General features: G+C 45.0%; 1 protein-coding gene across 1 annotated transcript; it reads left to right on the top strand.

Annotated features, from left to right (window-relative positions):
* Window positions 1–8,391: 8,391 nt before the first annotated feature.
* On the top strand, window positions 8,392–26,922 carry cav3 (caveolin 3). Its single transcript, XM_067998964.1, has 2 exons — window positions 8,392–8,787; window positions 22,147–26,922. The coding sequence occupies exons 1-2, from the start codon at window positions 8,677–8,679 to the stop codon at window positions 22,486–22,488; spliced, it is 453 nt and encodes a 150-aa protein (XP_067855065.1). The 5' UTR covers window positions 8,392–8,676; the 3' UTR covers window positions 22,489–26,922.
* The last annotated feature ends 584 nt before the right edge of the window (window positions 26,923–27,506 follow it).

The raw sequence follows: 27,506 nt of genomic DNA, 5'->3' as shown, positions 1-27,506 counted from the left end.
TCACTCCACATGATATTAAGAAACGGCTGAGTGCACTGGATACAGCAAAAGCTGTGGGCCACGACAACATCCCGGCTGTAGTGCTGAAGACTTGTGCTCCAGAACTAGCTGCACCTCTCGCCAAGCTGTTCCAGTACAGCTGCAACACTGCAATCCACCCGACAATGTGGAAAATTGCCCAGGTATGTCCTGTTCACAAAAAGCAGGACAAATCCAATCCGGCCAATTACCGCCCCATCAGTCTACTCTCAATCATCAGCAAAGAGATGGAAGGTGTCGTCAACAGTGCTATCAAGCGGCACTTACTCACCAATAACCTGCTCACCGATGCTCAGTTTGGGTTCCACCAGGACCACTCGGCTCCAGACCTCATCACAGCCTTGGTCAGAGGCTGGGTATTCTGCGGTGAGTGACTCACCAACTGACTCCCCAAAGCCTTTCCACCATCTACAAGGCACAAGTCAGGAATGTGATGGAATACTCTCCACTTGCCTGGATGAGTGCAGCTCCAACAACACTTAAGAAGCTCGACACCATCAAGGATAAAGCAGCCCACTTGATTGGCACCCCATCCACCACCCTAAACATTCACACCCTTCACCACCGGCTCACTGTGGCTGCAGTGTGTACCATCTACAGGATGCACTGCAGCAACTCGCCAAAGCTTCTTCAACAGCACTTCCCAAACCTGCGACCTCTACCACCTAGAAGGTCAAGGGCAGCAGGCACATGGGAACAACACCACCTGCACGTTCCCCTCCAAGTCACACACCATCCTGACTTGGAAATATATCACCGTTCCTTCATCGTCGCTGGGTCAAAATCCTGGAACTCCCTTCCTAACTGTACCTTCACCACACGGACTGCAGCGGTTCAAGAAGGCGGCTCACCACCACCTTCTGAAGGGCAATTAGGGATGGGCAATAAATGCCGGCCTCGCCAGCGACGCCCACATCCCATGAACGAATAAAAAAAAGTGTCCAGTGGGACTAGTAAGATTTACGAGAAATTGAGAATCACTATGAGGGAGTCAATGGACACTGGGGGGGGACTAATAGATTGAGAACAGGTTAATATGGTGCCCATATTCAAAAAGATGACAAAACAGATACAGGCAACTACAGACCCATTAGCCTTACTTATGCTCCTTGTAAAATCGATTATCAGGAATAAATTGGAGGCAGGTAAGGGGATTGAGAAGGTAGAAGTGGAGGAGCCTCTGCCTTTGCAATTGTCCAACAGGTTTGAGGTGCTTGCAGCCTGTATGGACGAAAGCGGAGAGGAACTTGCAGTGGGAGGGGGAGGATCCAGTTGTTGTGGTCCATGTAGGTACCAATGACTTAGGTAGGATGAGGGAAGAGGTTCTGCCTGAGGGAGTTTGAGCAGCTAGCGGCTAAATTAAAAAGCAGAACCTCAAAGGTAATAACCTCTGGATTATTACCCGAGCCACAAACAAATTGGCGTAGGGTAAATAAGATTAGAGAGTTGAGTTCATGGCTCAAAGATTGGTGTGGGAGACGGGGGTTTCGATTCATGGGGCATTGGCACCAGTACTGGGGAAAGGGGGAGCTGTACCGTTAGGATGGGCTTCATCTGAACTGTGCTGGGGCCAGTGTTCTGGCGAATCGTATAACTAGGGCGGTAGAGAGGGTTTTAAACTAAATAGTGGAAGCGAGGGATCAAGTAAGGAAAGATGTGATAAATTAAGGAAAGAAGACAAGGCAAGAGAGCAAGGTAGCAATAAGGGAAATGATCATCAGAGAGTGGCAGGAAGGGACAGAGCTTGCAAACTTAAGAGTGCACCAGCAGATAAGGCTAGAGGTTGCAAAAATAGTAAAAAGACAGCACGAAAGGAGTTGTATCTGAATGCGCGTACCATTCGTAACAAAATGGATGAATTGACAGTTCAAATAGAAATAAATATGTACGTTCTGATAGCCATTACAGAGACATGGCTATAAGATGACAAAGGCTGGAACCTGAATATTCAAGGGTACTTGACATTTCAGAAGGACAGGAAGCTAGGAAAAGGTGGAGGGGTAGCTCTGTTAATTAAGGATGACATGAGTATATTAGAGAGAAATGACCTTAGTTCTAAAGACCAAGATGTAGAATCAGTTTGGGTTGAGATAAGAAATAGTAAAGGCAAGAAGTCACTTGTGGGAGTAGTTTATAGGCCCCCTATCAGTAACCACTCTGTAGGACAGGGTATACAGGAAGAAATAATGGGGGCTTGTGAGAAAGGAACAGCGATAATCATGGGTGATTTTAATCTACATATAGATTGGAAGAATCTGATTGGCAAAGGTAGCCTGGAAGATGAGTTCATGGAGTGCTTTCAGGACAGTTTCTTAAAGCCACACGTTCTAGATCCAACCAGAGAGCAGGCTATTCTAGATCTGGTAATGTTTTACGAGGCGGGATTAATTAATGACCTCATTGTAAAGGAGCCTCTAGGTAGCAGTAATCACAATATGATTGAATTTCGCATTCAGTTTGAGGGAGAGAAGAGTAAGTCTAAGACTGGTGTTTTATACTTAAATAAGGGCAATTATGAGGGCATGAAGGCAGAGCTGGCTGAAGTGAACTGGGAAATTAGGTTAAGGGATAGGTCAGTAGAGATGCAGTGGCAGACATTTAATGAGATATTTCATAAAACTCAGCAAAGATACATTCCAGTGAGAAAGAAAGACTCTAGGGGAAGGATGTACCATCCGTGGCGAACTAAGGAAGTTAAAGATAGTATCAAATTGAAAGAAAAAGCATTCAATTCCGCAAAGATTAGTGGCAGGCCAGAAGATTGGACAGAATATAAAAAACAGCAAAGAATGACTAAAAGAATAATAAGGAGGGAGAAATTAGAGTACGAGAGAAAGCTAGCTAGAAATATAAAAACAGATAGTAAGAGTTTCTACAGATATTTAAAAAGGAAAATAGTAAGTAAAGTGAGTGTTGGTCCTCTAGAGAGTGAGTCTGGGGAATTAATAATGGAGAATAAGGAAATGGCGGATTAACTGAACAGATATTTTGCATCCGTCTTCACTGTAGAGGATACAAATAACATGCCAGAAATAATTGTGAATCAAGAGGTGAAAGGGAGGGAGGAACTTAAAACATTTACAATCACCAGGGAAAGGGTTCTGAAAAAAATAGTAGAACTAAAAGCTGACAAGTCCCCAGGTCCTGACGGACTTCATCCTAGGGTCTTAAAAGAAGTGTCTGCAGAGATAGTAGATGAATTGGTATTAATTTTCCAAAATTCCCTAGATTCTGGAAGGGTCCCATCAGATTGGAAAATAGCGAATGTAACTCCTCTATTCAAGAAAGGAGGGAGACAGAAAGCAGGAAACTACAGGCCAGTTAGCTTAACATCTGTCATAGGGAAAATGCTAGAATCTATTATTAAGGAGGTTATAACAGGGCACTTAGAAAATCTCAATGCAATCAGGCAGAGTCAACACGGCTTTGTGAAAGGGAAATCGTGTTTGACTAATTTATGAGTGCTTTGAGGAAGTAACAAGCAACGTGGATAAAGGGGATCCTGTGGATGTGGTGTACTTGGATTTCCAGAAGGCATTTGACAAGGTGCCACATCAAAGGCTACTACACAAAATAAGAGTTCATTGTGTAGGGGATAACATATTAGCATGGATAAAGGATTGGTTAGCTAACAGGAAACAGAGAGTAGGTATAAATGGGTCATTTTCAGGTTGGCAAGATGTAACGAGTGGAGTGCCACAGGGATCAGTGCTTGGGCCTCAACTATTTACAATCTTGGACGAAGGGACCGAATGTATGGTTGCTAAATTTGCTGATGACACAAAGGTAGGTAGGAAAGTAAGTTGTGAAGAGGACATAAGGAGTCTGCAAAGGGATATAGATAGGTTAAGTGAGTGGGCAAAAATTTGGCAGATGGAGTATAATGTGGGAAAATGTGATCTTGTCCACTTTGGCAGGAGGAATAGAAAAGCAGTATATTATTTAAATGGAGAGAGATTACAGAACTCTGAGGTACAGAGGGATCTGGGTGTCCCAGTGCATGAATCACAAAAAGTTAGTATGCAGGTACAGCAAGTGATTAGGATGCAAATGGAATGTTGTCATTTATTGCAAGGGGAATGGAATATAAAAGTAGAGACCAGTTTTACAGGGCATTGGTGAGACCACATCTAGAATACTGTGTGCAATTTTGGTCTCCTTATTTAAGGTCATAATTGCTTTAGAGGCAGATCAGAGAAGATTCACTCGACTGATTCCTGGGATGAGAGGGTTATCTTATGAGGAAAGGTTGGACAAGTTGGGCCTGTATAATCTGGAGTTTAGAAGAATGAGAGGTGATCTTATTGAAACATATAAGATCCTGAGGGGACTTGAAGGGGTAAATGCTGAGAGGATGTTTCCCCTGTGGGAGAGACTAGAACTAGGGGTCACAGTTTAAAAATAAGGGGTCTCCCATTTAAGACAGAGATGAGCAGCAATTTTTTCTCTCAGAGGGTCGTGAGTCTCTGGAACTCCCCAGAGAGCGGTGGAGGCAGGGTCATTGAATATTTTTAAGGCTGAGATAGATAGATTCCTGATTAACAAGGGAGTCAAAGGTTATAGTGGGTAGATGGGAAAGTAGGGTTGAGGTCACAATCAGATCAGCCATGAACTTATCAAATGGCAGAGCAGGTTCGAGGAGCCGAATAGCCTACTCCTGCTCCTAATTCGTATGTTTGTGTGATTGTCTGTACAACAACAATCTAGTAAGCAGCAGTCACCATTGCTTTAGATGGGGAAGATCCCTCTTGACCTGTATGAGGAAGTGGCAATCCAATCAACTCTGGTAAACCCAATGACATTGTTTACCTAGACTGCCAAAACACATTTGATTAAGTTCCACATGAAAGATTACTAATTAATCTGAAAGCTGTGGGAATTCAGGGCAAAACTTGGAATATGGATGACTTGGCTGCAGGGTGGAAAACAATGGTTACTGCTTCGAACAGTTATGTCAGGCGGGAGGGAAATACCGAGTGGAGCATCCGAGGGTTCAGTGTTGGAACCATTGATGTTTCTAATTTCCATCAATGACTAGACTCAGAAATTCAATGCAAATTAAAATTGCAGATGATATTACACTTGGAGGGGCAGTGGATGGAGGCAACCCAGAAATTATAGGATAAACTAATCAAAATGGGGGTCATTTTAAATGTTGTCATGTGGGCAGTAACCCGGAGGAGCAGATCACCCGCCATTTATAGAACCCGCCGATTTTCGTTCTATTGATTGGGCGGGTTCTACCACGGACGGATAATCTGCTGCGTCAAATTACCATTCAGATGGTGAGGTTGAAAATCACCCTCAACATGTGGGGGTTGAACAACGGTGGCTTAAATTTAATGGAAATGTAGAGGATGGCACATAGGAAAGAAAATGGGTGACTGATTTTGATGTTGAGATGGCTAAAGGTGCGATTGAAAGAGACCTAGGGGTCCAGGCTGACCCACGGTCAACATGTCCAACCAATGCAGAGCAGCAATCAACAAAGCCAATAGAATTTTAAAGTACATAGGCAAAACAGTAGGATACAAGTCAAAGGAAGTCATGACCAAACTGTACAGTGCTCTGGTCATTCCCCACCTTGACAACTGTGTTCAGTTTTGGTTACCAAGAAACAAGGGAGATATTCAAGCCTTGGGGGCAGTGCAGAGAAGAGTCCCAAGGCTGATCCCTAGTGTCAGGGGTCTGAGGAAAGACTGAAGAGCATTGAGCTTTTCAGCCTGGAAAGTAAACATCTGAGAGGTTATACTAGAGAGGTATACATTGGTATGGAAGAAGTTAATTCAGAACATTACTTTAAATTAAACAGTGGGAGTAGGACAAGGGGACACAGGTTCGAACTAGTGAAAGGTAACTTTAGCACTGATATCAGGGAGTTCTTCACCCAAGAGGTTAACACTTGGATTGCAGAGCGGTGGAATCATTTAAGAAACAATGGAGGAGGGGGAGTGTCGGGTTGTTCTGGATGGATGAACTAAGATGGGCCAAATGGCTTTTCTCACCCTTGAAGATCTTGTGATGATCTTGCCTGTGTCACTCTCATTCCTGCTCTTTCTCAGCTTCCAAATGAAACATTTTCGATAGAGCTTTCAGTTCTCTCTCTTAACTCTCCCATCGTGGCTCGATGCCTGATATTTTATCTGTTTTATTTGTTTTCTCTTCCCCTGCCCATAAAGCACCTTGGGACATTTTCTACTCTCACACACTGATTTTAATTAGAAGCTTATATGGGGGTTGGGTTGCATTTCATGGCTAGATAATATAAACACTTCGAGTGTGGTAGCCTCCCACGCCCTAATCTATTTCAGTCGAATTAACAAGACATACCAAGCATATTCAGCACCAACTCCTCACCCGTTCTCTAATTAATATTGCAAACTTAGCAGATTTCCATTTTCCGCACTGTTTCATGTACTATTCAGTTGCTCTTTCAAAATGAATCACATTTCATCTCTCTTTTAAATTACAACAAGAAAGTTTTTAGGCAAACTTGATCCCTGCTATTTTGCTCTGTAGGTTAGGTTTATCAAGTTCGTGAATGCATTTAAAACAACGGGTTTGTTAAAACTAGCAAAATAGATGAGATTACTGGGGTATGTGTTTTGTGTGAATTGTTGAGTTGGTTTGTTGGTGTTTTATCCAATAATTTAATCATACCAAAGATTTAGTGCCTGCTTTGCACACACCAAGTCTCTGAAACTGCACCAGTCGAGAAAGTGTCACCCAATACACAGCACCCAATAGCCAATACCCAGCACCCAATACCCAGCACCCAAAACCCCCAGCACCCAATTACCGGCATCCAATACCCTATACCAGCACTCAAAACCCAGTACCGAGCACCCAATTATCAGTATCCAGTATCCAGTACCCAGCACCCAATACCCAGCATCCAATCCCCAGCACCCAGCATCCAGTACCCAGCACTCAATTCTGAGCATCCATTACCCAATACCCAGCACCCAATAACCAGCACCCAATACGCAATACCCAGAACCCAATTACCAGCATTCAATAGCCAGTACCCAGCACCAAATACCCAGTACCCAGCACCCAATACCCAGCACCAAATTGCTAGCATCCAATACCCAATACTCAGCACCCAATACCGAATACCCATCACCCAACAACCAGCATCCAATATCCAGCACCCAGTACCCAGCACCCAATACCCAGCACTCAATACCCAATAACCAGCATTCAATAGCCAATACCCAATACCCAGCATCCAGTACCCAGCACCCAATACCCAGCATTCAATACCTAATACCCTGTACTCAGTACCCAGCACCCAACATCCAAAACCCAGCACCCAATACCCAGCACTCAATACCCAATAGCCACCACCCAATTACCAGCATTCAATACCCAATACCCTGCACTCAGTACCCAGCACCCAACATCCAAAACCCAGCACCCAATACCCTGCACTCAGTACCCAGCACCCAATACCCAATACCCAGCACCCAATACCCAGCACTCAATACCCAATAGCCACTACCCAATTACCAGCATCCTATACCCAATACCCAGCACCCAACACCCAGCACTCAATACCCAATACTCAGCATCCAATACCCACCACCCATTTACTAGCATCCAATAACCAGTACCCTGTACCCAGCACCCAATACCCAGCGCCCAATATCCAGTACCCTGCACCCAATTACCAGCATCCAATATCCAACACTCAACATGCAACATCCAATACCTATTACCCAGCACCCAATACCAGCATCCAAAATCCAGCACCCAATACCCAGCACCCAATTACAAGCATCCAATACCCAATACCCCATACCCAGCATGCAATTCCCAGCACCCAATTACAAGCATCCAATACCCAATACCCAGCACCCAATACCCCATACCCAGCATGCAATTCCCAGCACCCAATATCCAGTATCCAACACCCAATAACCACCATCCAACCCACCACTCAGTACCAGTACCCAATACCCAGCACCCAACATCAAACAATCAACATGCAACATTCAATAACCATTACCCAGCATCCAATACCCTGCATCCAACACCCAACGTCCAATTGCCTGCACCCAATACACAACATCCAATACCCAGCAACCAGTAACCAACACACACCTAATATCCATGACCCAACACCCAATGTCCAGCAACCAACACCCCACACCCAATCTCCTAACATTTCCCATTCTGGGTTAAGTTTACTACTGTATTTTGCTGGCTGTATTCCAACTCCTAATTTCGCTCTGGACAGGTATTAGTAGGAATCCATTACTGAATGCCTGCCTTTGGACTACAGTTATTATTAAAACAGCGGGAGGGAATGTCCTATAACGGTATCAGTGGCGTGAGAGGAATGGATGTCTCTCTGTAATGTAGGGTCTGGCTTTAAGGAATGCCATGGGCTGGTGTAACAGCAGGCTGCAGATCGTTTCCCTCGCAGTAGTTTGAGAGGAGCCTCCTGCCATGTCAGAGTGATATCCAGGGTGTGGCTACACTTGGGGGAGTTGAGAAATCCTGGGCACTTCTTCATACAATCTACTTTCCTCCCTCCCCCCACCCACCCCAAATACATTTATTTCCCGTCACTTTAACAGAGTGCGGCGGAGCGGTCAAGTCATTTGAGGCTTGGTAAACTTTTTGCAGGTCATGGCTGAGATTAAACCCAACAGCGCCGAGCAGAAGTTCAAAGGCGGAATCAACAAAGAAATCGATCTGGTCAACCGGGACCCCAACCACATCAACGAGGATGTGGTCAAGGTAGAACTTTTTGTAACTTGCATGTCGTGGGCTCGTTTCATTCCCTTTAACACGAAAACAAGTGACTCTGTGCAGAGCTTTCCTTTAAATGCAGAAAGTCCAATAACCCATGTCCCTTATGCTGTCCACAACTTTGATATTTTAACGTTGCTGCACTAAATATTCTTTAAAAATCACACACGCGAGCCTTGAAGTTTCGTTTGAATTCTAAAAAACCCTCAGTGTAACACTGCACAATCGGCTGACTCGTTCTGTTCTCCCTCCCCCCCGTCCATCAATATTTTTGGAAGTGTTACCGCTTTAAGTGCGCCCCTGCTTTAAATATCCAGAGCCTGAGGTGTTGACAGCCGCTCTATATTTAACCTGCCGTGCTCTGTTATGAATGTACAGACTCTGGGTTGAATTGCACTTGCCCAATACCCAGCGCCCAATACCCAGCACCCAATATCCAGGGTAGTATGGGAGGTGATTTGATATTGGTCACGGCTGTAAAAAAGAATGGAATTGAATATCCTTACAGTGGCCTCAAGCTATTGACCGAATGAATGGTCACCTGAGAGGTATCTCAGAAATGAAGCCTTAAAAGCAAAGCACGGGTGAAAAGAAAGAAAGCCTTGCATTTATATAGCGCCTTTCACGACCTCAGGATGTCCCGAAACACTTTACAGCCAATTAAATATTTTTGAAGTGTAGTCACTATTGGAATGTAGGAAACGCGGCAACCAATTTGCGCACAGCAAGATCCCACAAACAGCAATGTGATAATGACCAGATATTCAGTTTTAGTGATATTGATTGAGGGATAAATGTCGGCCAGGATACTGGGGAGAATTCCCCTCCTCTTCTTCAAAATAGTACCATGAGACCTTTTACGTCCACCTGAGCCTTTATGGCCTTGATTTTTTTTTATTCGTTCATGGGATGTGGGCATCACTGGCAAGGCCAGCATTTATTGCCCATCCCTAATTGCCCTTGAGAAGGTGGTGGTGAGCTGCCTTCTTGAACAACTGAGTGGCTTGTTAGGCCATTTCAGAGGGCAATTAAGAATCGACCACATTGCTGTGGGTCTGGAGTCACATATAGGAACATAGGAACAGGAGTAGGCCATTCAGCCCCTCGTGCCTGCTCTGCCATTTGATAAGATCATGGCTGATCTGTGATCTAACTCCATATACCTGCCTTTGGCCCATATCCCTTAATACCTTTGGTTGCCAAAAAGCTATCTATCTCACATTTAAATTTAGCAATTGAGATAGTATCAATTGCCGTTTGCGGAAGAGAGTTCCAAACTTCTACCACCCTTTGTGTGTAGAAATGTTTTCTAATCTCGCTCCTGAAAGGTCTGGCTCTAATTTTTAGACTCTGCCCCCTACTCCTAAAATCCCCAACCAGCGGAAATAGTTTCTCTCTATCCACCCTATCTGTTCCCCTTAATATCTTATAAACTTCAATCAGATCACCCCTTAACCTTCGAAACTCTAGAGAATACAACCCCAATTTGTGTAATCTCTCCTCGTAACTTAACCATTGAAGTCCTGGTACCATTCTAGTAAACCTACGCTGCACTCCCTCCAAGGCCAATATGTCCTTCCGAAGGTGCGGTGCCCAGAACTGCTCACAGTACTCCAGGTGCGGTCTAACCAGGGTCATATAGGCCAGACCAGGTAAGGACGGCAGGTTTCTTTCCCTAAAGGGACATTAGTGAACCAGATGGGTTTTTATGACAATCCAGTAGTTCCATAGCCACCCATCACTGATATTAGTTTTTAGAATTCCAGATTTTTAATTAATTGAATTTAAGTTCTCCAGCTGCCATGGCAGGATTTGAACTCATGACTCTGGAATATTAGTCCAGGCCTCGAGGATTACTAGTCCAGTAACATAACCATTATGCTACCGTACCCTTTTCATTGGAGTACAAGAGTAAGGAAATCTTGCTGCAATTGTACAGGGGCTTGGTGCAGCCACACCTGGAGTACTGTGTACAGTTTTGGTCTCCTTATCTAAGGAAGGATATACTTGCCTTGGAGGCGGTGCAACGATGGTTCACTAGGATTGATTCCTGGGATGAGAGGATTGTCCTTTGAGGAGAGATTGAGTAGAATGGGTCTATATTCTCTGGAGTTTAGAAGAATGAGAGGTGATCTCATTGAAACATATAAGGTTCTGAGAGGGCTTGATAAGGTAGATGCTGAGAGGTTGTTTCCACTGGCTGGAGAGTCTAGAACTAGGGGATGTAGTCTCAGGATAAGGGGTCGACCATTTAGGACTGAGATGAGGAGGAATTTCTTCACTCAGAGGGCTGTGATTATTTGGAATTCTCTACCCCAGGGGGCTGTGGATGCTGAGTCATTGAGTATATTCAAGGCTGAGATTGATAGATTTTTGGACTCTAGGGGAATCAAGGGATAGGGCAGGAAAGTGGAGTTGAGGTCGAAGATCAGCCATGATGTTATTGAATGGCGGAGCAGGCTCGAGGGGTTTTATTGCCTACTCCTGCTCTCGTTTCTTATGTTCTGTGACGGCAGACAGGGCCTCGGTTTAACATTGCATCCAAAATACGGAACCTCCAACAATGCAGCACTCCCTCGGTACTGGAGTATCAGCCTAGATTTTGTGCTCAAATCTCTGGAGTGAGGCTTGAAACGACAACCCACAACCTTCTGACGGAGGGGTAAGAATACTACCACTGAGCCACAGTAGCCTGGTTTCAGTACCCCACTCCCATTTATGCATGTTTGGGTACAGCATACTGTGTATACTGCTCAAGAAAAGGACTTGAGATTTCAAGCAGCTCTGAAATGATGACATGTTGGAGAAGGGTCAACAATGGGGCCAAAGTCTCAATTGAATTCCTGATTCAAGAAATTGGGAAATTGAGCATCCTTAAGGATGAATTGGAGGACACAGAAAGGAATGAAGACTAGCCTCGGCGTTGACTAACTGTCTAGACCCCAAGCTCTGGAATTACCTCCCTGAACCTCTCCGTCTCTCTACCTCTCTCTCCTCCTTTAGGACGCTTCCTAAAACCTCTTTGACCAAGCTTTTGGTCACCTGTCCTAATATATCTTATGTGGCTCGGTGTCAAATTTTGTCTGATAACGTGCCTCTGAAGCGCCTTGGGACGTGTTACTATATTAAAGGCGCTATATAAATGGAAGTTGTTGTACTCAACAGACAATCGAGAAATTGAATACTTAGATTTGTGCTTCATAAATTGTTTTCAAATACTGTTTGAAAATGATCATTCGTACAGCCTATCTGAGCACACAATCCAATCAACTTACACTGAATAGTCATTAAGGAGGCACAAACTGGTGAAAAAAGTACTCGGCGTCCTTTCTTGTTTGGTCGAGCAGAAAGACACGAGTCCTGAGGAAGGACCTTCAGACCTGAATAGTCGACTGACTTGACTTGTGTTTCTGTGCAGATGCTGCCTGACCTGCTGAGTATTTCCAGCTGTTTCTGTATTTTGTTTGCAGATTGGCACAATTGCCTTGTGCCGTTTTGATAACTATATTCCATGCAGACGATTCATTCATGTGATTTATGGCACTGCATTGTTAAATTTTTCCTTTATTTGTTTGCAAACTCTTTAAGAACTGTGGGGTTGATTTTAATCCTATTCGCCTGGCGGAAACCGGGCAGGTAGGTAGTCAAAAATGATGGAGTTATTTAACCCGTTCATAACTCGACCCTTTCTCGACATTGCCCATTTTAACCTGCTGGGTTCTGCAGACAGATGAGGAGCCCGCCTAAAGCAGGTGGGGGCCTGGTGAATTTATGCAAATCAGGGTCCTATTATGCCAGGGGGACACTGATTGCATTTTAACCGAGGCCTGACAGTGCTCGCTATCCAGATTCACACACGGGGTCTGATCACTTGGGAGAGGTATGAGAGGGCTGCTACTGAATCCTGACTTTTAAAATAAATTCGTTCTCAGGATTTGTGGGCGGCCCAGCACGGCTAACATTTATTGCCCATCTCTAATTGCCCTGAGAAGGTGATACAACTCAGTGGTTTGCTAGGCCACTTCAAAGGGCAGTTTACACTCAACCACATTGGTGTGGGACTGGAGTCATGTATAGGCCAGGCCAGGTAAGGACGGCAGGTTTCTTTCCCTAAAGGACATTAGTGAACCAATTGGTTTTTTTTATGACAATCCGACAGCTTCATGGTCACTTTTACTGATACCAGCTTTTTATTTCCAGATGTTTTTTAAAACTGAATGCAGATTCTTACACTGCCCTGGTGGGAATTGATCTCACAGCCTCAGGATTATTAGTCCAAGCCTCAGCATTACAATTACTCTTAACATAACCTCTACAACAACATTCCCGAATGACTCATGAACTCAGGAGGGACAAAAATACGCTTAGGCCACAGTCTTTAATCTGTTAGAAGCCCATGGAATCGAGGGAAAAGTACGGACTTGGTTAGGAAATTGGCTGAGCGAAAGGCGACAGAGAGTAGGGATAATGGGTAAGTATTCACATTGGCAGGGTGTGACTAGTGGAGTCCCGCAGGGATCTGTCTTGGGGCCTCAATTATTCACAATATTTATTAACGACTTAGATGAAGGCATAGAAAGTCTCATATCTAAGTTTGCTGATGACACAAAGATTGGTGGCATTGTAAGCAGTGTAGATGAAAACATAAAATTACAAATGGATATTGATAGATTAGGTGAATGGGCAAAACTGTGGCAAATGGAATTCAATGCAGACAAATGTGAGGTCATCCACTTTGGATCAAAAAAGGATAGAACAGGGTACTTTCTAAATGGTAAAAAGTTAAAAACAGTGGATGTCCAAAGGGACTTAGGGGTTCAGGTACATAGATTTCAGTAAGGCCTTCGATAAAGTCCCCCACAGGAGACTGGTCAAGAAGGTACGAGCCCATGGAATCCAGGGTGCCTTGGCACTTTGGATACAAAACTGGCTTAGTGGCAGAAGGCAGAGGGTGATGGTCGAAGGTTGTTTTTGTGACTGGAAGCCTGTGGCCAGTGGGGTACCACAGGGATCGGTGCTGGGTCCCTTGCTGTTTGTGGTCTACATTAATGACTTGGATATGAATGTAAAAGGTATGATCAGTAAGTTCGCTGATGATACAAAAATTGGTAGGGTGGTAAATAGCGAGGAGGATAGCCTCAGTCTGCAGGACGATATAGATGGGTTGGTCAGATGGGCGGAACAGTGGCAAATGGAATTTAACCCGGAAAAGTGCGAGGTGATGCACTTTGGAGGGACTAACAAGGCAAGGGAATACACAATGAATGGGAGGACCCTAGGCAAGACAGAGGGTCAGAGGGATCTTGGTGTGCAAGTTCACAGATCCCTGAAGGTGGCGGAACAGGTAGATAAGGTGATAAAGAAGGCATATGGGATACTTGCCTTTATTAGCCGAGGCATAGAATATAAGAGCAAGGAGGTTATGATGGAGCTGTATAAAACACTGGTTAGGCCACAGCTGGAGTACTGTGTGCAGTTCTGGTCGCCGCACTACAGGAAGGATGTGATCGCTTTGGAGAGGGTGCAGAGGAGATTCACCAGGATGTTACCAGGGCTGGAGCGCTTCAGCTATGAAGAGAGACTGGGAAGATTGGGTTTGTTTTCCTTGGAGCAGAGGAGGCTGAGGGGGGACATGATTGAGGTGTACAAAATTATGAGGGGCACAGATAGGATGGATACTAAGGAGCTTTTTCCCTTCGTTGAGGGTTCTATAACAAGGGGGCATAGATTCAAGGTAAAAGGCGGGAGGTTTAGAGGGGATTTTAGAAAGAACTTTTTCACCCAGAGGGTGGTTGGAGTCTGGAACTCACTGCCTGAAAGGGTTGTGGAGGCAGGAACCCTCACAACATTCAAGAAGCATTTGGATGAGCACTTGAAATGCCATAGCATACAAGGCTACGGACCAAATGCTGGAATATGGGATTAGAGTAGACAGGGCTGATGGCCGGCGCGGACACGATGGGCCGAAGGGCCTCTATCCGTGCTGTATAACTCTATGACTCTATGACTCTAGATCATTGAAGTGTCATGAACAGGTGCAGAAAATAATCAATAAGGCTAATAGAATGCTGGCCTTTATATCTAGAGGACTGGAGTACAAGGGGGCAGAAGTTATGCTGCAGCTATACAAAACCCTGGTTAGACCGCACCTGGAGTACTGTGAGCAGTTCTGGGCACCGCACCTTCGGAAGGACATATTGGCCTTGGAGGGAGTGCAGCGTAGGTTTACTAGAATGATACCCGGACTTCAAGGATTAAGTTATGAGGAGAGATTACACAAATTGGGGTTGTATTCTCTAGAGTTTCGAAGGTTAAGGGTGATCTGATAGAAGTTTATAAGATATTAAGGGGAACGGATAGGGTGGATAGAGAGAAACTATTTCCACTGGTTGGGGGTTCTAGGAGTAGGGGGCACAGTCTAAAAATTAGAGCCAGACCTTTCAGGAGTGAGATTAGAAAACATTTCTACACACAAAAGGTTGTAGAAGTTTGGAACTCTCTTCCGCAAACGGCAATTGATACTAGCTCAATTGCTAAATTTAAATGTGAGATAGATAGCTTTTTGGCAACCAAAGGTATTCAGGGATATGGGCCAAAGGCAGGTATATGGAGTTAGATCACAGATCAGCCATGATCTTATCAAATGGCGGAGCAGGCACGAGGGGCTGAATGGCCTACTCCTGTTCCTATGTTCCTACTAGCATTTTCCTCCTCCAGTGGGGCATTCTGCACGGCATTTATAGTGGGGGCGGGGGGGGGGGGGTGGGTGTGAGGCAAATCGATGCCACAAAGCGAGTGCCTGGCAGGTGGTGGATTTTAAGCAGAGTCTGCCGAATGATCAGGTTCTTCTCTCGCTCTGATGGAATGTTTCACTCACACGCAGTGCTCTGCCCAACAGCATAGCCGAATGCTGAGGGAACCCGTCCAAACCGAGGTGGGCGGGAATCGACTGATACGCAGAGCTGCAGCTTGACTCGCATGGACCATCTGTGTTTGGAGCAGAGGCTCAGCACTTTCACTGATGTTTGGGCGAGCCTGGCATTAAGCGACACTTTGGAATAACCAGCTTTAAGCTTGCAACGCAGTGGAACTCATTTTATATTCAGAATTTGAATTCAGTTACAGACCAACTCTGGAAATAAAACAATTGTATCAGTAAAAGTGACTGTGAAGCTGTCGGATTGTTGTAAAAACCCAACAGGTTTACGCATGTCCTTTTGGGGAAGGAAACCCGCCGTCCTTACCCAGTCTGGCCTATGTGTGACTCCAGTCCCACAGGTTGACCTACAGAAGTGGCCTAGCAAACCACTCGGCTGCATCAAACCCCTACAATCAGGGCAACTTGGAATGGGCAATAAATGCCGGCTCTGCCTGCGATGCTCACATCCCATGTATGAATAATAAATATTGGGGTGAGTGGGGGGGGGAAACTCAGTGACTCAATTCAAGTAAGAGGGAGCCAATGCCCGGGTTGCACTGCACCAAACATTGCAATATTGGGTGCAGTCTGCGATCGGTGCAAGTCAACAGCCATTTGCTCGCACTACTGGAATCAATCCTCTTGACGTATATTTAAATGAACGTGCGGAATTCCGCCATCTTTGGTGAAGCGTCTAATCTTCAAAAAGACGGGATATGGCTTTTTCTTTTAAAACGTTGCTTGTAAGTTCAAAAAACAAATCGACTTAGGGCCATCTGCGTTTGTGCCACAGCTGATGGTAAACACCAACCTGCCCACTGCCACTTCTCTCGAGAACTCACTACTGATGCCAAGATACTGACTTCTCAGATCCATAGTGTAGTACGGCACCAGTGTGGCATGAAGGGTTAAACCCCAGCCACACCAAACGCTGTATAACTCGCCAAGGCTTCTTCCACGTCACCTCCCATACCAGCGACCTCCACCATCTAGAAGGATAAGGCCAGCAGATGCATGGGAACACTGTCACCTCCAAGTTCCTATCTTATTGAAACATGCAAGATTCTGAGGGGACTCGATAGGGTATATGCTGAGAGGAGGTTACCCCTCATGGGGGAATCTAAAACTAGGGGGCATAGTCTCAGAATAAGGGGTCGCCCGTTTAAGATGGAAATGAGGAGGAATTTCTTTTCCCAGAGGGTCGTGAATCTTTGGAATTCTTTACCCCAAAAAGCTGTGGAGGCTGAGTCATTGAATACATTCAAGGCTGAGTTAGACAAATTTTTGATCAGCAAGGGAGTCAAAGGATATGGGGAAAGGGCGGGAAAGTGGAGTTGAGGTAAAAATCAGATCAGCCATGATCTCATTGAATGGCAGAGCAGGCTCGAGGGGCTGAATGCCCTACTCCTGCTCCTATCTCTTATGGTCTTGTGGTCTCTTATTCCCCTCCAAGTCACACACCATCCTGACTTGGAAATATATCGCCATTCCTTCATCATCGCTGGGTCCAAATCCTGGAACTCCCTTCCTAACAGCACTGTGGGAGCAGCTTCACCACACAGACTGCAGCAGTTCAAGAAGAAGGCCCACCACCACCTTCTCAAGGGCAACTAGGGATGGGCAATAAAGGCCAGCCTTGCCAGCATAAAGGGTACGATCTTGCTAATGTAAAATTAGCCAGTTATACTGAGTGTTTGGGCATTTTCACCCTAACCCCAACCCTTCAGTTCACAAGGAGCAGGCAACTGCAAATAATTGGTCACAGGATGCTGAATACCTGATCGTTGATTCTTAATTAGCCATCTAGTAAATTTTGAAGGCAACTATCTTTTTTTCCCATACTTTCTCCTCTTTCCTGGGTCAAGCCCTGAGATTTGGTGTGTGGCACTTCCCCCTGGCCCCTGCATAACTGGATAGTAGGGAGGGTGTACTACAGTGGACTAGTGTGACTTGCTCTCAGCCTCTCTCTCTCCCTTTTCTTCACCGGCCACCTCCCTACAGTGGTTCCAGCTGAGATGAGGGAGGGGGTGGAAGGTGAAATCACAGATGCAAGCTGGCATCTTACCATTCTGTCAGGGCTCCAGCACACTGCACCACCATGATGCTTAATTGGCCTTTTTAAAACTGTTGCTGTCCATGGAGTAATAGGAAAGAATGTCCATGAATTGGAAATTTGGGAGGGGGAGAATAGGGACAAAGTATGAAGCATTGTGTCCAGTTTTGGACACTACCTACAAAAAGGCACTAGAAAAGGTGTTGAGAAAAGCCAGCAAGGTTGGTACTAGGACCTTAATCAGTGAGACATGAAGAGAGGTTCATTGAGAGAGAAGGTGGGCAAGGGACATGACCCATAGTTTAAGAATCTCCCAGGAACATGGCGGGGTTAATAGGAAGCTGTTCTTGGGAAACTAGGACCTGCTGGAACCTTAAACTAAATGTAACTTAAGGAGTAACTACTTCACACTTCTGGTTGTTAGCCGTTGCTCAGTGGGTAACGCTCTCACCTCTGGAAGGTTGTGGGTTCAAGCCCCACTCCAGAGACTTGAGTACATAATCTTCCAGTGCAGTACTGAGGGAGTGCTGCACTGTCAGAGGTGCCATCTTTTGGATGAGACATTAAACTGAGGTCCCTGTCTGCTCTCTCAGATGGATGTAAAAGATCCCACAGCACTTTTTGAAGAAGTGCAGGGGAGTTCCCCTGGTGTCCTGGCCAACATTTATCCCTCAGCCAACATCACTAAAACCACTTAATTTATCTCATTGCTGTTTGTGGGACCTTGCCGTACTTCCCTACATTAGAACCATAGAAAAGATACAGCACAGAAGGGGGCCATTCGGCCCATCGTGACCGCGCCGGCTCGAAGAACAACCAGGTGCCCATTCTAATCCCACCTTCCAGCACCCGATCCGTAGCCCTACACATTACAACAGTGACTACAATTCAAAAAATACTTCATGGGCTGTAAAGTGCTTTGGGACGTCCTGAGGTCATGACACATTCTATATAAATGCAAGTTCTTTCTTTTGAAGTAGATCACAGACTTAGTCATGTATTCAGATAATAAAATGGAAAGATCCCTGATGTAACAGAGAATAGATTAATGCAAGAACATGAAGTATGGAATGAGAATAGGTCACGAGGCCCATCAGCCAGTCTACAGTTTTCTGAATCATGGACTTTACCTCAACCACTCAATCTTCTGAGCGAGGAGACTCCAGTCAGTGTTACTGCAATGCAGATCTCCAAGATATCTCCCTGATCCCCAAAAGTAATTGAGCCAGCATTATTAATCCAACCTTACAACTCACATTTACAACCTGCACTTAACAGCCCACACTTCAGTCAATGTGGAGAATGTAGCAATTTAAGAAAAGATGCAGTGAGCAGCTCCACTGGAATGGTTACTGTCTCCATTTCATTAAACTCAGTAACGATCTTTCGGCCTGATACCAATTTGCTTGAAACCTGATTTGCCAAAATAAACCTTTGAGTCGCGGTTGTTCTGAATTGCAGGTAAACGTAGCCAATTAATAAACCCGTTGTACCAAAGTTCAATGAATCATCCATTCAGCATTTCAGTCTGAACGGATATATCAGTGGTGGAGTGACACGGAAAACAGAATTTTGCTCTTTAACAAAAAGTTCCTACTACATTTCTCGCTGTGAAACATCCATCCAAAATCTGCCACAATATTCTACAACACTGAGCTGTGACATATTTTAGATGTTTGTTTAAAATGTAAAACCAATTCATACAACTGCAGCTGATCTCACGTAAAGGAAAATGATCCCAGCAGATGTTCCTGCATTCCACTATGGTATTAAATTTATCACACGGTGCAATAACATCCTGGAATTGCTACTCCCTTTCCAAACCTGCGGCATTCAGCCACTTTCCACACATTTACAGGCTCTGCATGGAACTGAAATGGTTCCTCACATAGAGGAACAGATGGAAATTTGACATATTCTGATTGCATTGTCTTTACATAGAATTACATAGAACGTACAGCACAGAAACAGGCCATTTGGCCCAAAAGATCCATGCCGGTGTGTATGCTCCACACGAGCCTCCTCCCTCCTTCATCTAACCCTATCAGCATATCCTTCTATTCCTTTCTCCCTCATGTGTTTATCTAGCTTCCCCTTAAATGCATCTATGCACAGAGTTATGAACGAAAGAACTTGCATTTATATAGCACCTTCACGACCACAGGACGTTCCAAAGCCTTACAGCCAATGACGTACTTTTGAAGTGTAGTCACTGTTATAATGTAGGAAACACGGCAACCGATTTACACACAGCAAGCTCCCACAAACAACAATGAATTAAATGACCAGATAGTCTGCTTTTGGTGATGTTAGTTGAGGAATAAATGTTGGTTAGGACACTGGGAGAACCCCCCCTGCTCTTATTCACAAAGTGCCATGGGATCTTTTACATCCACCTGAGAGGGCAGACGGGACCTCGGTTTAAAGTCTCATCCGAAACGTCTGGCAGTGCAACACTCTCTCACTACTGCACTGGAGTGTCAGCCTAGATTATGTGCTCAAGCCTATGGAGTGGAGCTTGAACCCAGAACCTTCTGGCTCACAGGTACTACTGAGCCACAGCTGACACTTGTGAAGCTAAATATTAATGGCTGCTCTCTGATGTTTAATACTTGGGTCCAATAAATGCCAATTAATTCCCATAAAAAGGATATTCAAGAATGCAGAGACTTTCATCTGCGAAAGAGAGGAGGGCCAACTTGTGTGATGCACTGGAGGTTATGCCATCTATGCTTGTGTCAATCTCCATTAAATGGAAAGAATTATATTCTAAATCCTTCCCATTCCCGCTCGTGGAGAAAACCTTTGTGGCTACCTCATTGCTTCACCAGTTCTGAGTTTGAGAGTACTGTAGTGTAGTAGTTATGGGAGTACAATAGTGTAGTGATTATGTTACTGGACTAATAATCCAGAGAACGTGAGTTCAAATCCCACTATGACAGTTTGAGAATTTGAATTCTATTTAAACAAAATCTGGAAATGAAAGAACTAGTTTCAGTAAAAGTGACCACAAAGATGTCGGATTGTTGTAAAAACCCAAATGTCCTTTAGGGAAAGAAAGCTGCCACCCTATATGTGACTCCAGTCACACACACCAATGTGGTTGACTTAACTGCCCTCTCAAGAGGCCTAGCAAGCCATTCAGTTGCAGAAGGCTTGCCACCACCTTCTCAGGGCAACTAGGGATGGACAATAAATACCGGCCTTGCCAGTATCCTGAGAATGAGTAACAATGAGTACCCATGTCCTGAGTATGAGTAATAAAAAGTCTTCAACACCTCGAAGAGCATTGGCTGGGCCAGTGGGCTACCACACTGTGCTCTCACCTCCTGAAACCTAGGGTTTGAATCTGGCCCAGACTGATAGTTGAAGGGCTCTACTCCTGCTTGCTCTGACCAGCAGAAGTTCACAGCACAGTGCTGCCTGTAATGTAATGATTATTAAATACAAATTGCAATTAAATCGGCAGTCTCAGTCAAGGCCTTAGAAAAGACTGGTGTGGAAAGTTGAATGGTTTACACTGCTGTGGAATTGAGTACTCTCAAGATTAAGGTAGAGTGGAGGCAGCTTTGTTCTGCATCTGACTATTCTATCCCTGATCTGGGATGGTTTGATATTGACACAATTTTTGTCTGTAATTAGTGACCTGCTAATAAAATCACATTCTGAGAAATCATGTGCTTCAAAGCCATGTGTTCCCACAATTTAGTAACATAGGAACAGGAGTAGGCCATTCTGCCCTTCAAGCCTGCTCCACCATTCAGTTAGATCACGGCTGATCTGTACCTTAACTCCATTTACCCACCTTTGCTCCATATCCCTTGATCCCCTTACCAAACAAAAATCTATCGATCTCAGTCTTGAAAGTGCCAATTGTCCCAGCATCCACAGCTCCTTGGGGGAGAGAGTTCCAAATTTCTACCACCCTTTGTGTGAAAAAGTGCTTCCTAATTTCCCTCTTGAAAGGCCTAGCTCTAATTTTAAGATTATATCCCATTGTTCTGGAATCCCCCACCAGAGGAAATAGTTTCTCCCTATCTACCCTATCAAATCCTTTTAACATTTTAAACACAATTTAATTGGCAGACCATTAGTAACAGGAATTCTACCATCTCCCAGGGCAAGTTCTACCCCTAACTAGTGACGAAAAATGGGAAAAGTGTTCCAATCCCTGCAACTAACTTCCCTCATCTTGATTGTCACAAAAATTCATCAAAGTACTTAAAAAAAAAACAAAGAAACAACCCAGCCTTGTGTGCTCTGTAAATAAAAATGTCTCAAATTTTGAACTGTATTTGGAGCAAAGAAGGTTGAAGGGAAGCTTGGTGTTTGACAGATGTGGAGTCTGAAAGTGTGATTTTGGTTGTGTCCGTAGGTAGACTTTGAAGATGTGATCGCAGAGCCTGAGGGGACTTACAGCCTGGACGGTGTGTGGAAAGCCAGCTTCACGACCTTCACTGTGTCCAAGTACTGGTGCTACCGAATACTATCTGCCATCTTCGGCATCCCCTTGTCCCTGCTCTGGGGCTTCTACTTCGCCTGCCTCTCCTTCTGCCACATCTGGGCCATAGTGCCCTGCATCAAGAGCTACCTGATTGAGATCCAGTGCATCAGCAGGGTCTTCTCCCTCTGCATTCACACCTTCTGCGACCCCTTCTATGAAGCCCTGGGCAAAATATTCAACAACATTCGCGTCACTTTACACAAGGAAGTTTAGTTTCTCATTACCTCTTCTATCAACAATATACCCTTAGAGAAGGCCTGTCTGCTAAATTGCCAGATTTCACTCAGAATGTTTGCTCTTAAAATTGTAATTCACTTCTACTGTTGATATGGTTGTAGCTTTATCTCACCATTGTTCTCCACTTTTGTGAAGTTCTCAAAACCTCTAAGAATTCATAGACAAATAGTATTGTCCCATCAAGAGCTGTCTGAGTCATTCTTGTCCTGTGTGACTATTTACAACAAAGATTAGCCCATCCCCTTTGTGAGGGGGTTTCATTATCTATACCCTTATTACCAGTGTTCTCCAAGTGTGTTTCCATCCCTCTCCCCACCTACTGTCTCATGTTGAACCAGGCTGTTCACAACCTCAGCATCCTATTCGACCCTGAGATGAGCTTCCCATATCCTCTCCATCACCAAGACTGCCTACTTTCACCTCTGTAACATTGCTTGTCTCCACCTCTGCCTCAGCCTATTTGCTTCTTAAACCTTCATCCATGCATCTGTCACCTCCAGACTCCACTATTCCAATGCTCTCCTAGCTGGTCTCCCATTCTCCACTCTCCGTAAGCTTCAGCTCATCCAAAACTCGGCTGCCCATATCCTAACCTGCACCAAGTCCCATTCATCCATCACCCCTATGCTCACTGACCTACATTGGCTCCCGGTCCGGGAACACCTCCAATTTAAAATTCTCATTCTCGTGTTCTTTCATGAACTCACCTCTCCCAATCTCTGTAACTTCCTCCAACTGTACAAGCCCTACCCAAGAACTCTCTGCTTCTCTGTCTTTGGCCTTACCTACTCCGTTCACCCCAACATTGGCAGCTGTACCTTCAGCCACCTAGGCCTCCCACTCTTTAATTCCCTCACTAAACCCCTCTATCTCTCTATCTCCCTCACCTCCCTAGAAATCTACCTCTTTGACCGAGCTAATACTTCCTCCTTTAGCTTGGTGTCTATTATTGTCTAAATATGCCTCTATGAAGTGCCTTGGGACATTTTTTCTACGTTAGGGGCACTATATAAACATCAGTTGTTGTTAATTGGGATTTGTTTTGACATTTGTGTCAATCCTCAGGAGTCTGACATTTGTGGAAACCCGTCACCATGGTGAAGAGTCTCCAAACCCAGCTACTGAGAAATCCACACAGGTAGACTTTCTGTTTGCACAATATGGAGTGCACACTCTCTCCCTATAGGGACACATCCCACCTTTTCAGTGATATGGAACCGACCTGTGTTCACTGTGTATCCTGCTTGCTGTATTACTGAGCCATTGAGACCAACAGGTTTGCTCCTAATGATACCGGGGCTAAAAGGGTTAAATTATGAGGATAGATTACATAGACTAGGCTTGTATTCACTTAAGATTAAGGGATGATATAATTGAGGTGTTTAAGATGATTAAAGGATTTGACAGGGTAGATAGAGAGAAACTCTTTCCTCTGGTGGGAGGGTCCAGAACAAGGGGGCATAACCTTAAAATTAGAGCTAGGCCGTTCAGGGCTGATATCAAGAAGCACTTCTTCACACAAAGGGTAGTGGAAATCTGGAACTCTCTCCCTCAAAAATCTGTTGAGGTTGGGGATCAATTGAAGATTTCAAAACTGAGATTGATAGATTTTTGTTAGGTAAGGGTATTAAGGGTTACGCAACCAAGGCGGGTAAATAGAGTTAAGATACAGATCATCCATGATCTAATTGAATGGCGGAACAGGCTCGAGGGGCTGAATGGCCTACTCCTGCTCCTGTGTTCCTGCTCTGTGGTGCATTAGCTGACCTCAGTTGAAATGACATGAATGGTCTCAGTGCTGGTGTCTGGGATGTGGGGGTGTGGAGGGTGGGATAGATCAGCCTGGACTTCTGCTCCTGACCACAGTCTAGTGGCTCAGCTGCAAAGAGTGCATGTTTGGATGTCGGGTGAGGACAAAATCAGGCTTGGTTATGATGCTCTTCATGACTGAATAGTCTGGTGTCGCTCGTCAGCTGGGCTCAGCACATGAGGGTGTGATACTAGAGAGCAGCTGGCACTTTTAGATCTGTGTGCTGATGTGAATCAGTGCCTTAGGGAGAAAACTAGACAAATAATCTGGAGTTATCTGCAACTAGGTACAGTGTCTGACTGAGATCGAAAGATTTTTGTTAGGTAAGGGTATCGAGGGTTTATAGATCAAAGGCGGTTAAATGGGGCTGAGGTACAGATCAGCCATAATCTAATTGAATGGCGGAACAGGCTTGACGAGCTGAATGGGTTTCTCCTGTTCCTATGCCCTGGGTTTCCGGGAGCCTAACCGTGGTAGGGGAACTAGGAGTTTTGACTCACCTATTTACCCTGCAGCGTTCGACAGCAGTGCATCTCTTGATGTCACACACGAGTCCTGTCATTGCTCTACCTGCCTCACTGTCTCTGGCACCCTTAATATGGTAGTTAGCCCATTGTATTATACTATCAGGGGCTAATGCTGCCTCTTACTTTCTCTCTGCAACTAGCACCAACTGCAGCTGGAGAGATCAGCTGTGTGACCTCTGGCAGTGGAGCTTCGAGCTGGCCCCTAGGAGGCTGCTTGGTGGCTTGTAGGGAAACACCAGCCCTCTGCTCAGTGCCCCCCATGCATCTGAGATCAGGACATGAGCTGGGTACCAGTGGACTGCTTGGTGTGGCTATCGTTTTTCACATTAGCTGTTCATCACCAGGGGAGCTCAGCCAGCTGCCAAGGCCCCGGAACACTGCAGGTCCAAGGCTCAGCTGAGAAAATGGGATTCCTCCTTTGTGTTCAGTATTTCTTTCTTTGTTTTCGTTCGCCCCTCCTCGCTCCCTACCTGAAGGCGGTGACTCGTGGTTCCGCAGTTAGTACTTCACCCAAGTACCTCACATGTGAGCCCAGCCAGTGACTGCCAACAGTGACCGTGGAGGCATCTAGACCCTAACATCACCTGACATCAGTACGTGCCCTTTCCAGCAGAGGAGGGTCACCGCAGTGGTGATCGGGAACGAGAACTGTGGGCGACTTATTGTCCTCATTAACCCAGCAGCACTGAAGAACCTGCATTACTACCCAGCTCACTTACCACGGAGCAGGGAATTGAACCCGACACTCTCTGGTTTTTGTTTCTCAGTTCCACATCATTTCGGTATTCTACATGGAAAAACAAACTTACCATTTGGTGTATGAATAGCACCTTCACCCGTTAATTAAGACAGCAATAAAAGAACATGGGCATCTATCTACTTTTTTAAAAGCAACCAGCTGATCTCTTACATCTGTGGGCCGTGGAGGGTCCAGGGTCTCGGCTGTGACGTTCAGCTGCCAAGATGGAGCCATGTCCCTTTAAGACCACTGCTCAGCTACTCCCTGTGGTGAAGTGGTCTGAATAGTTGCATCCTTGGGTCAGTCAGAAGCTAATTGCTGGGGTGGGGGAGTTTCTTTAGATTGGCAGCTGCTTGTAAATCCCTGGCTTCCTTGGAGCGAGGCCAAGTTACTAAGGTCAGAAAAACAGTAGGAAACGACTGGCTCTCTTTTAAAAAATATATACTTTTGACACTTTGAAATGTGGTGTCTGAAGTGTGACAGTCACATGCTAGACTCAAGATTTATGTTAATAGGTTGGGTTTCTAATGTAACAAGTGATTGCTTTATGAGGCATTGACATCAAAAGCAGTTAATGCTGTGTTGATGAATTCATTTTTCTAAACAATGAATGCTTGGCCAAAGAAGGAACTGACTGATTAACTCACTATGGAATATGACGGTTCCTGTGTTACTGTGATCATGGAAATAGGGTCAGTGAAAACCCCCGCCAACGTTGAATAATGTGGATTGTGCTATGTTGATACCATCGTTTCACTCCATGAGCATTTCTGCGAGGAGAAGGGAGAGGAGAGAGAGTGTGTGTCCTCAGAAATTCAACCTGTAGTAAAGCACCTTCTGTCTAAAGGTTAAATGGGTTGGGGTCCATGACGAGCTGAATTGTACACGGGGTGCAGAAGGGATGGGCTTGTAATCATGTTGTCATATGGACAGGAGGCTGAGAAGAATTAGGAAGATATCTGGCAGACAGTCCTTCTTTAAACTGGAGAACTCAGGAGACTTTGTGAAGACAGCAAAGCAAGTCAACACAAAAGTCCCATCAACTCAACCGTCAACCACAAACTATCCACCATCGGTGCTAATCAATAAACCTAGCAGAGATTAAACTGCATTCTAACAACAATTAAATAAAAAAAACTTGTAATAATCGCAATTTGCATATTTCTTCTAGAAGAGCAGGGTTGTGTCCATAATAAGATTTGGGTGTCTGGAAAACTTGCAATGGCTTATTTAATTTGAGGCGTGCTTTGGCGAAGCAAATTGACTACATTTTCCAACTTTCCTTCTTGTACATATTTACCGTGTGATCAATACAAGGATATTTTGAAACCTGACTGTGCGTGGAGCATCAGATTTTAGTTGGCTTTTCTTGTTCATTGACTGGAATTCACATACATTTTGTCATGGTTTTTCTCTCTTAAAGCTGGAAGGATTTTTCACGCAGTGGAACGTGCATCAAGAGATGATTACTAGGAATGCTCCAGGCTGGATGGGTTCCCTGCTGAGTTTAATAACACCTTTACCCATCTTTGGGCTGTCCCCAGGACCCCGGTAGACCCTCTAGTTCGCAGGGACCTCCAGCACATGGCCCTAAGCCCTATCTCAGGCACCCCTCTGTTCCTGCACCTACTACATGCCCAGCGATGTGACCTTGGGAAGCCTCAGGAAATTCCACATTAGCGCAGTGGGGCCGGAGACAGGTAACAGGGTCCTTGCCCATTTTCCTCTTCACCATACCTGAGAACTGAGCTTTTTCCAGGTGTTGTGAGGAAAACCCACCCTTTTGTGACCAGTTTTTAATTTATAAAATTACCTTGTGGTCACCCAATAAATAGTTCAAATGTCCTGTGAGTGATGTACCTCGTGGTCAGTCTTAACTCCTGGAACTTGTTTTTGATTGTCTTTGTTGGGTCAGGGA

This window comes from Heptranchias perlo, chromosome 17 (genome assembly GCF_035084215.1).
Source record: "Heptranchias perlo isolate sHepPer1 chromosome 17, sHepPer1.hap1, whole genome shotgun sequence".
Taxonomy (NCBI): domain Eukaryota; kingdom Metazoa; phylum Chordata; class Chondrichthyes; order Hexanchiformes; family Hexanchidae; genus Heptranchias; species Heptranchias perlo.
Note: the sequence above shows the minus strand (reverse complement) of the source record. Positions and strands in the feature narration are given on the sequence as shown.

Excerpts from the sequence above, each read along its gene's own strand:
- cav3 (XM_067998964.1), top strand. The coding sequence starts at position 8,677 with ATGGCTGAGATTAAACCCAACAGCGCCGAGCAGAAGTTCAAAGGCGGA. Across the intron at positions 8,788-22,146 it reads TCAACGAGGATGTGGTCAAG|GTAGACTTTGAAGATGTGAT; the intron begins GTAGAACTTTTT and ends TTGTGTCCGTAG.